At 38.6% G+C, this 10,858-nt stretch overlaps 1 protein-coding gene across 1 annotated transcript; it reads right to left on the reverse strand.

Annotated features, from left to right (window-relative positions):
- Positions 1 to 1,235: 1,235 nt before the first annotated feature.
- LOC141365404 (uncharacterized) lies at positions 1,236 to 10,658 on the reverse strand. Its single transcript, XM_073869962.1, has 6 exons — positions 10,427 to 10,658; positions 9,439 to 9,608; positions 9,015 to 9,354; positions 4,481 to 4,599; positions 4,057 to 4,396; positions 1,236 to 2,492 (listed from the first exon to the last, which is right to left on the reverse strand). The coding sequence occupies exons 2-6, from the start codon at positions 9,601 to 9,603 to the stop codon at positions 1,402 to 1,404; spliced, it is 2,055 nt and encodes a 684-aa protein (XP_073726063.1). The 5' UTR covers positions 9,604 to 9,608; positions 10,427 to 10,658; the 3' UTR covers positions 1,236 to 1,401.
- Positions 10,659 to 10,858: the final 200 nt, after the last annotated feature.

Below are 10,858 nucleotides of genomic sequence, written 5' to 3' on the forward strand. Positions count from 1 at the left end.
AAGACTCACTCATAACACACTAACTGGTCACCATCTACTGGTATAGCCCAATAAACAAACACTGAATAAATCATTGAACAAATCAATCAACAGAATCAAAATGGCCACTTCTAGCCTTTATGACTCTTTTGGGGTTGTTAATTAAATGAATGCATTCAATAATAGCCATGTCATGTCCATACCTTACAGGCTTACAAGAGTCAACTCTCAGTTCCTAAAGCATCTGAATCAAAAGAGTGATTCATTGCTGGAATTGATTCCCTTCTTCCTTAAGTATTTGTGCACTGTGAGAGGTGTCGTGTGTGTGATGTTTACAAGACACTAAGGGTGAACAATCCTGAACAACATCATTTGCCTCCCCTCCTAAACTGGTGACAACTTTGGTAATCATAACTTGACTGTGATTTTAACTTGTTTAAAACTTTACATATTTTTATGTGAAGCCTCATATCATATAAATTGAAGGCCTAATGTGCCATCATCGTCAGCTCGACCTGATTTTGCCAAGTGGTTGATGTCCTCAGGGCAACATTGTGTTAACCCAAGGAAAACATTTTTGTAAATAAAACCCAGACCCTAACCCTAAACATAACTGAACCATAAAATCAGAGGGAAATGAAAATATAGCATATATTTTGAAATATTAAAAAAATATTGGAATATGTTTACAAAATATATTTTTCACCAATATATTTTTTGGGGCAGTTTTTTGTTTATTTTAAAATATATTTAAAAAAATAAATATATTTTAAAGCATCTAAAATATATATTTAGGAAATCACGTGGCATTGGAAGAAAAACTTTATGTTTATGTTACAAAACTTTTAAAAATGGCAGGTTTGAAATGGTATAAATGAAATATATGTTCAACTTCAAAAATAAACTTTATAAAATAAAGCATGTATTTAAAATATATTTTGACCAAGAATACATTTCTTGTCTACGAAAGAGGATTAGGGCCACTGGTGAAAAAATATTTATTCTCAGAATTCTGACTTTTATCTCGGAATTCTGACTTAAATCTCAACAATGCGCCTGAACACACCTCAGTTTCAAACCAGAACGCCCATGGGCGCAAAAGGGGGCGCAAATGCATTTGCTACTTAAACAGTGTGGCACTTAACGTGAAAATTATAATTGCGCAGGGTGGAAACTAGCAAAAGACACTTGCGTCGCGCATTGCGCCGGGTGTAAGATAGAGCCCAAAAACACCAAAGGAAATGTTAAATCGTGAATCGGATAATTGGTGCCATTTAATGTATATTACAACAAAGACAACTGAGACACTGCGCTATATATACTGAGAGGATGACAAGATACACATAGGGCTACAAGTAACACACAAACCAATGAACAAAAAAACTACAGACGACAAAACATGACAGACAGAACAGAACAGTGCTAAGATTTTTCTCCAGTATGAGTTCTCTGGTGTCTCACTAAAGTACCATGTTGACTGAAACTCTTCCCACAAACACTACAGCGATGAGGTTTTTCACCTGTATGAGTTCTCTGGTGTCTCCCTAAATGATCACGTCGACTGAAATTCTTCCCACAAATACTACAGTAATGAGGTTTTACTCCATTGTGAACTCTCTCATGAATTTTCAGATAAGATCTACAACCAAAACATTTATCACATTGTGAACATTGATGAATTTTCTCTTCAGAGTGAATAATCTGGTGTAATTTTAGTGTACTTAATTGCCTAAAGGTTTTTCCACATTGACTGCACTGATACGGTTTCTCATTGGTATGTATAAACACATGTCCCTTCAAAATATGTGTCCGGCTGAATCTCTTCTCACAGTGAGGACACTCGTATGGTTTCTCTCCAGTGTGAATTCTCTGATGAACTTTAAGAGCTGGTTTGGTGCGAAAGTCATTTCCACATTCAGTGCAGTAGTAAGGTTTTTCACCTGTATGAGTTCTCTGGTGTTTCACTAAAAGATCACGTCGACTGAAACTCTTCCCACAAACACTACAGCAATGAGGTTTTTCACCTGTATGAGTTCTCTGGTGTGTCACTAAATGATCACGTCGACTCAATCTCTTCCCACAAACACTACAGCGATGAGGTTTTTTACCTGTATGAGTTCTCTGGTGTCTCACTAAATTACCATGTTGACTGAAACTCTTCCCACAAACACTACAGCGATGAGGTTTTTCTCCAGTGTGAATTCTCTGATGAACATTAAGAGCTTCTTTGGTGCGGAAGTCATTTCCACATTCAGTGCAGTAGTAAGGTTTTTCACCACTGTGTGTCCTCATGTGAACATTCAGACTAGAAGAAGAGACACAAACCTTCCCACATCGCTTACAGTGAAACTTCCTCTTCTTCTTCTTCTCTCTGTGCTCTTCTGAATAAAGTTTCTTTGCTTGTAAGGAAGTACAGCTGATTTTAGATCTGGTGCAGGAAAGAGTTTGTGCTGCAAGTCGCTCTTTTGATGTTGAGGCCGTTTCTTCATCACAACTTGAATCACTATTCTCATCTAAAAAGAAACACAAGAATAATTAAAGCGGCAAGCAGCGATGGTAGGGCCCTCGCACGCATATAGGCGCTATAACTTTTACTGAAAATTGCCATTTTATTGTGTTCAGGCCAAGATCCTTATATCTAACGTGTTAAGAGTGGGTCAGGTTGGACATTTAAGCCTGAGTTGGAACAACACCCTGTTTTATGGCGAAAAGCCGAAATTTTGCAGGCCACCACGGACACACCCTTCAACAAAAAGTCAATCTCCGCAATTTAGCATCGCAAAGACATTAGATGATACCAACCAAATATGGTCATAACGATTTATTTGATCTAATGAAATCTGTAGGAGGAGTTTGTTAAAGTATAATGCCTGGAAATGGCAAAATTTGCACCAAAATTACAGAGAAAATTCAAAATGCCTGACTTCCTGTGGAGGACATATTTGTCACATGTGCAAAGTTGCATGACTTTTCGAGCATGTTAAGGCCCTCAAAAATGTGATTCATTTCACCATATTGTTGTCATGCCACCATGGACACGCCCCTTAATGAAAAGTCAAGAACTTTGCCATTTTTTTTGCCAATTTATCATCGCAGAGGGCTTAAGATCAGTCTGACCAAATATGATGACGATCTGAATAAATCTCTATCAGCAGTAAACCACAGGGTAAAACATGGCATTTCTTGCTGCCTCTTGGCGGTGCTATGATTGTAGTTAAGTGGTTAAGATCTGATTAAATCTCTAGGAGGAGTTCATTAAAGTACGAAACCTAGAAATGGCAAAATTTGCACAGAAATCACAGCGAAAATTAAAAATGGTTGACTTCCTCCGGGGTTTATAGCTTGGTTCCAAGGGACTTTTTTGTAGGTCTTGGGGTGATAGATGATTTTACCAAATTTCGTATCTGTACGTTTTTCGTATCTGGAGGATTGTTCTTTTGAAATTTTGCAGGTGGCGCTATCGAGTCATTTCTACACGCCCACTTCTAACGCCTATACCACATGTACATTTTCGTCACTTCTGATGTGTGTGCAAAGCTTCATGAGTTTTCAAGTATGTTTATGCACTCAAAAATGCAATTCATTTTGGAGAAGAAGAAGAAGAGGAAACTGAGCAAAAACAATAAGGCTTTGCACCCATGGTGCTCGGGCCCTAAATATAGCTGCAAGCATCAATACCAGGGTCAAGCCAAACAAGGGCCAAAAGGAAATAAAGTTTGGATGAGCAGTTTGAAGAATGTAGGAAAATGTGATTTCAGAGGAAAGAATACAAAAGTTATCAGCAAAAAAGCTGTGTTCTTGTTCAGTGAAATCTCTCCCTCCCTTCTCGAGGAGCACATGGACAACTAGAACAATGAAGAAAATGTGAGTGGTGCTTGCAGTAGCAAAACTCAGTTAATGTTACAAATGTTACAACAGTGTTAATGAGTCAAAAGAGCCCAGCCCCATTTCTCTACGATGTTCTGATGCAGTATCAGTAGTTGTTAAAAGACCAGAAGATATCACACATAAATTATTTGAGAGCTATGACAGAGCAAATCTAATACTACATCAGTGTTGACTGAGTATGAGACAAACCTGAAGGAATAAAATCCTCATCATCATGACTGTCTTCATCTTCATCAGTTTGATGTTCCTCATCAGTGGTTTCTCTTCTCATCTTCATCATGAGATTCCTGCAGTCGATGAGTTTGACTGAACACATCTTCAGTGTGGTCTGCAGGATCTGCTGCTGTTCTCCAGCGTTACAGACAGAATCCAGAGACTCTGTGGAGGTTTGATCATCCTGTAATCCCTCATTACTGTCACACACTGTAGTGTCCTGAGCGTCTGTGGGCTTTGACTCCGTATAACCGAGTAAAGTGAGACTGAGCTCGGAGTCCTGTGTGGAAGATTTACAACAAACCACATCCACATCCTCACAACACAACACACACAAACAGTAAGATTTTAAATGATTTGATGTTGTCAAACAGGTAAAGGATGTTTAAGATGTTCCAACCTCTCTATTCAGTCCTTTGTCCTTTATTTCTGTGATGAAATCATCAATATCCAGCATGGACAGATCAGTTCCTACTGATTTACAGCACATCGCATCCATGTCATCTCTCATCATCAACACTAAAATACACAGAGACAAGACTCTAATGTAAACGTTTCGTGCCCTCCGACAAGATGTCCATATCCGAAATGGCCACAAGCCAGTTTAAGTTTGAGACCTCTTGCTCTAGAATGTTCTGACACCAGACATAATGGTTGCTAGGGAACTCTGCTTGGAATCTAGGGTGTGAATTCGCATCCACCAATGATTATACTCCAAGCCATGAAAGGAATTAATCATGCAAAGAGAATGGCTCATGATTTTATATACATAGTTTTATATATAATATATAGTTTATATATAATTTAGTTTGCAGTAGTTTTAAGCAAAACTAAAATCGGTTAATCGAATATCGGTTAATTGTCGACAAGAATTTACTCGATTAAATTAATTGTCGGGTAATTGAACAACGCCAGTGGCGAGATTCCCTACACAAACTTGAGGCGGCAAAAAAGAAACCAAACAGGGTAAAAAACGGAGTGGAGTGTGGGAGCATTTCAAATTAATAAATGATGACAAAGACGCCCAATGTAAACTACGATGAAGTACAACAGCTCTAGTTCGCTAAGATACCACCTTCATAACTTGCATGCAGCCGTACGTGCTAGCTGCTGTGGTGGGAAGGCGAGTATGTGATCAAAGGAAAAAAAGTTTTGTTTGCTGCTTTAAAAAAAATCTGTTTCATATAATTTGTTTCTTAATTATAATCGATGTTTTGTTGATAGGTTTCGTGAATAATAAGAACTTTAAAAGCTTCACCGTGCATCTCATTGATGCGTAACAAATACTCCATGCCGAAAAATGCAGTGAGTCTCACTTACTTTTCAAAAACCAGCCTTGCATTGCCCAGAAATAAATTTTACACGCGCATTCAGAGCAAATGAAACAGCACATTTGATTGAAGTGTGCTTATGGCTTTTTGAAAATCATCTATAGCCTAGTCTCGCGTAGCCAGACCTTCAATACTGAAGGTCTGGTGTTTTTCGCTGCTTTTTCTGGACAAAGCCCGCCCACGAGCTGTTTGACCGACATGTCAAACAACCAATCACAGTTTGTTTCATCTAGCGTCACGTTTCGGACTCCCCACAATAACGAGCCAGCTGGCAACAAGTCAGTTATTGAAATAACCAGCCGCAACCAAATAGTATCTAAATAAACAACATTACTCACCATAGAACAACGTTGAGCACTTCATCAACAGCCACACCAATGAGACGATCCTGTTAAACGTCTGTTTGAAGCGTATCTCTCCAATTTTTAACACATACAAGCAATTCAGGAGAACCAAACTTTTAAACTCCACTAACTGCCTTAAAGAAAACTCTTGGACGTCTTTTAGAGAGTCTATGCTGCGAACTTTGCATATTTTTGAGAATCCAATGTTTAGCTGATCATGATAACTGCTCATTATTATCCACGTGAACACGACTTATTCTCTTCCTCAATGGAACGTCAGAGCTTTGTTTTCCAAGGACCGAAACTAATCGCGACACTCGCGTCTCCTGGAAATCCGTTTTTTTCCAACCAATCAAAGACGACTTTAACATTCTCACAGGGTTTCCAGAAAAGTGTACGAGAAACATCAGACGTTCAGCTAACAGTTTGTGGGCGTGACGTCTGAGGCTGAGACTATCTATAGCCTAAGATCATCAATATGAACTCTGAACAATGAAGTATTAAAAACAGAACCGCATGAAATGGCTGAAGAGGAACTCGCAACATTAAAGCAAGAAGCATTTATGTAGGCTAAAGCTATACAGCACCTCTTATGGTTTAGTTTAGTTAGGCTAAGTTTATTATGCAGCGCCTTTCACATCCGAATCCCACTTAAGAAAAATATAAATAGTATATATTTAATATAATATATATTGTGTTTTGTTGTTTTTTATACCACGTGAGGTGGGGGATCCGCGCAAATAAGAACAGTCTTTTAAAACAATCTATTGTATTGCTTAACGGAACAATGTGGCAGGAGATATTGCGAAGCTCAGATATTGCCATATAATGAACAAGATGTGCCGACGAATTTGTCATGAAGCGCCGTCGTGTGTCTGTTCATGGTTTCTGACTGCAACTCGTGACAGAAGAGAAGCACATACGATCATTGGTAGCTGTCACCGGTGGCGCTTTAATAAAACATGGATGAAACGTGCCTGTAACCTCAGTTCATGACTGTTTTAGCATGACAAACATAAATTTCTAAAAACACACACATAAAAAACATTTTTATTTTTTGCCATTTTTGGCGATTTCCAATGGAAGTTTTGAAGTTTCATCATAGTTACGTAGTACAGAAGCTATACATATATGGAAAAAAGTTGAGTCAACAGGAAAAATGCTGATACATTTGTGATGGTTTTTAAGCGGTATTTTGCAGCGCTGGACTAAGCATACGGCGAAACCTGGCATGTTTGGTATCGTTGAACGCAACAATTCAGGTCTCAACTCCAATGAAAAACATCAATCGCTGCCAAATTTATAAGCAGTACCACTAGGTGCCACTATGTTGAAACTGTGCATGCAGCCTCAGTTCCTGACTGCCATCATAAGTAGTACCAAGTGTCGTGTCAATACGCATAAGTTTGGCAAAGATACATCCTCAAATCAGTTTTTTAGGCTCTACCTAAAATAATTTGACGCTGTATACGAAAAAAGATTGCCGAATCGACACGAATTCCATGACTTTTTGCAATGAGTGTTTCTAGATACACACGGATTTTCATGAACGAAAACTTACGTGGGTACAATCAAATAGTCTTAATTAGGGATGCACCGAAATGAAAATTCTTGGCCGTAACCGAAAACGAGGAAACCAAGGCCGAAAACCGAAAGCCGAAACACCGAAATAAATTATGCCAATTATTAGTACTACCATTTCACTTATGGTATTATTGTGTGTAATAGAAATGGAGTCAACACACACAATTTGAGAAGAAAATTAAGCTAAACAGCATGTGGCATAAACAAACCCAACTTCTGTTATATAGGCTATCTGCCTCACATCTGGAAAAACTGGTAAGTAGGCTACTAGTGACACATCAGGTTGTTAAAAGTTAAACTGTTTGTTTAATTAATCCTTTGGTGCTGCTTGTTTGCCATGCAGTATACATTTAAGAACTGAGATGTGCTAGTTGTGGTTTTGTTTTAACGTTAATGTTACAAAATGCTGATAAAAAAATGATGGCATTTTAATGCACGTTAAAACCCCGAATGGATCGAAGGCTCAGTCAAATATGAATATCTTCTTTATTTAGTCTGACATGTTTTTGTTTAGAAAGAAAATCATATTTAGCCTACCTTCTCCGGCGAAACCCGTTTTTCTCATTAATGCCAGCTGCAGAAAAAACTCTGCTCTGTTGTTATCCAGTAAGAACAACAAACGGATCTAACAAATATATCTGAATTTAATATTATGTTACAAATAACGCAAGCTGGCTTGATACATTATTGCTGAGGGTGCAAAGTTACGAGCTTAATTTAACAACACTTCACAAAACAGAGCTATTGTTTGCTGTTACGGCATTTGCAGTTATCGGGTTCGTTATAACCATATCCACAGATAAAATAAATGTTCTCCGTTTCGCTTTCCATGTGTGTCTCGTCGTGTCTTTTTTTTTTGCAACAAAATAAACTAGGCTATATAAGGAAGCTAAAAAATCTCTCATGATGCACGCTGATGCAGCGGCGGAGAAGCACGTCTAACACCCGGCATTAAATCTCTAAACACTTAAATGAGTCTGCAATCTGAATTACCAAAACAATCAGAAATACAAACATATTAATTTTCATGTCTATTTTATAATAAAGTCTGTAAAAGACCGTACAGGTGAAGTGAAAAAGGATTAAATGAGCAGTAGCCGTAATGCTGCGGTGGCGGATTAAAAACATTTGAATATCATTTTTTTCCCCATTCTAATTATTATTGCTGATCGAATATTTGACCATTCGTGCACATCCCTAATTTTAAAGCAATCATGTTAAATGTCTGTTATTCTGGATGTTAATCTGAACGAATGTTTAGTCGGAGCTTGTGAAAACAGTACACAAATGCCAGAGAAAATCTGCGGGTTTGGACACAAACATTACGGTCGTGGGCGGGAGTGGAACTCACAGGTTGCGGAGGTCCTGGTCAGAAATTCGGTGGACGCGGGTTTGAGAGAAATCTAGTCCACACCGCAGATATGTTACTTCAGACAAGCACGTGCAGGTCGCGGTTTCTGTTTGCGTCATCACATTATTTCGGCCGTGTTTTTTCGGTGATAAAAGTCTTTCCACTTTTGGGCCATTTTCGGCCGAAAATTTTCGGTGGCCGAATATTCGGTGCATCCCTAGTCTTAATCCAAGAAGCAATGTTAGATGCTCCATATAAATTATTTGAGAATGTATGACAGAGCAAATCTGAACTATATCAGTGTTGACTGAGTATGAGACAAACCTGAAGGAATAAAATCCTCATCATCATGACTGTCTTCATCTTCATCTGTGTGATGTTCCTCATCAGTGGTTTCTCTTCTCATCTTCATCATGAGATTCCTGCAGTCGATGAGTTTGACTGAACACATCTTCAGTGTTGTCTGCAGGATCTGCTGCTGTTCTCCAGCGTTACAGACAGAATCCAGAGACTCTGTGGAGGTTTGATCATCCTGTAAACTCTGATTACTGTCACACACTGTAGTGTCCTGAGTGTCTGTGGGCTTTGACTCCACATAACCGAGTGAAGTGAGACTGAGCTCGGAGTCCTGTGTGGAAGATTCACAACTAACCACATCCACATCCTCACAACACAACACACACAGACAGTAAGATTTTAAATTATTTGATGTTGTCAAACAGGTAAAGGATGTTTAAGCTGTACAAACCTCTCTATTCAGTCCTTTATCTCCTCTTGACCTCAGCTTTGTCTCCAGTAACGCCACCTTTTTCTTCAGCTGAGAGATTTCTGTGATGAAATCATCAATATCCAGCATGGACAGATCAGTTCCTACTGATTTACAGCACATCGCATCCATCTCAACTCTCACCATCAACACTAAAATACACAGAGAAGACTCTCTTTAAACTCAATACAACACTTAAGAAAGAAAATCAACAAGTGCTTTAAAATAAAAACACACACAGCGGTTGATGTTTAGGTTAACTCGTCGTTGGTTTTAACGGTGGTTTGTATTCACATTTCTTGAGCACAGTTTTATGTCCAGATGTTTGTTTGACTTCAAGCAGCGATGCGCAGACCGGCCATTGTATGACATCACAGTACCGCGAGAGTGACTTGAGAAGATACGAAGCTGTCTGTTCTCAAACCGCTCTCGTGGTACTGTGACGTTAAACGACTACAGGTCTGTACAGCGGTGTGAGAAGTCAAACACACATACGCGGCAAATCATTATGAAGTGTCTCGTGGGTTATCAATAAAACGGTGCCAATATTTGATCATGACAACGCATATTTACTTTGTTTAATAGGACTCGAAAAGACTCGGGGTCAAGTCAGATTCCAAATATGTACGAGTACGAGTAGTCAAAATGCACCCGAGCCCATGACAAGTCCGAGCCCATTAAAATACAGTCTCGAGACCGAGCTTCAAGTCCACAACGCTGCATGTAAATAATAATAATAATGGAAGTTAATATATTTCAAACATAAATATAGATTTTTACTCGTATTCGCAGGTGCAAGAACTGGACAATATATTTTGCTTTTTAATCCTAACTTGACAACCAATTTAAACTGTCAATCCGTCACAGAGACAGCGAAGCGTGCAAATGACTAATCTTCTGGTAGATTTTACCGTTAAACAACTTAACTTTTTCATTCATGATGATATCAACAAGTTAATAAAAAACTTACCTTACAGATCGCGGTTCTGCCACAGCGCCAAATGGAAATGGTGACTGCTGCGATCATCCGAGTCCCTCCTGGATGTTGACGCATGCGCACTTTGCGGTAATTTTTTTAATGTTGCAGTTATTTCTGTAAAGTAGATAGTGTAGTGCTAAAATGTACCCATTATTTTGTAGTTTACTTGATAGTGTAGTGGCAAAAGTCTTGAATCTTCATAATAAAAATTTAGAATCAAAGCAGGTGCCAAACAAAAAATACTTTATTTGCTCGAGCCAATAAAGTGAGACGAACAACACCCCAAATATCATCTGCCGTCACAACATCTGACATTTTTATACAGTTAGAATAAACTCTTCTTATCTGAGATGACGTACACTCTTCTTATTGGTCTCGGCCTGCAACAAATAACTTATTGTTCGGTGTAGCAAAGTGCAGCTG

Source organism: Misgurnus anguillicaudatus, chromosome 7 (genome assembly GCF_027580225.2).
Source record: "Misgurnus anguillicaudatus chromosome 7, ASM2758022v2, whole genome shotgun sequence".
In the NCBI taxonomy this organism is placed as follows: Eukaryota; Metazoa; Chordata; class Actinopteri; order Cypriniformes; family Cobitidae; genus Misgurnus; species Misgurnus anguillicaudatus.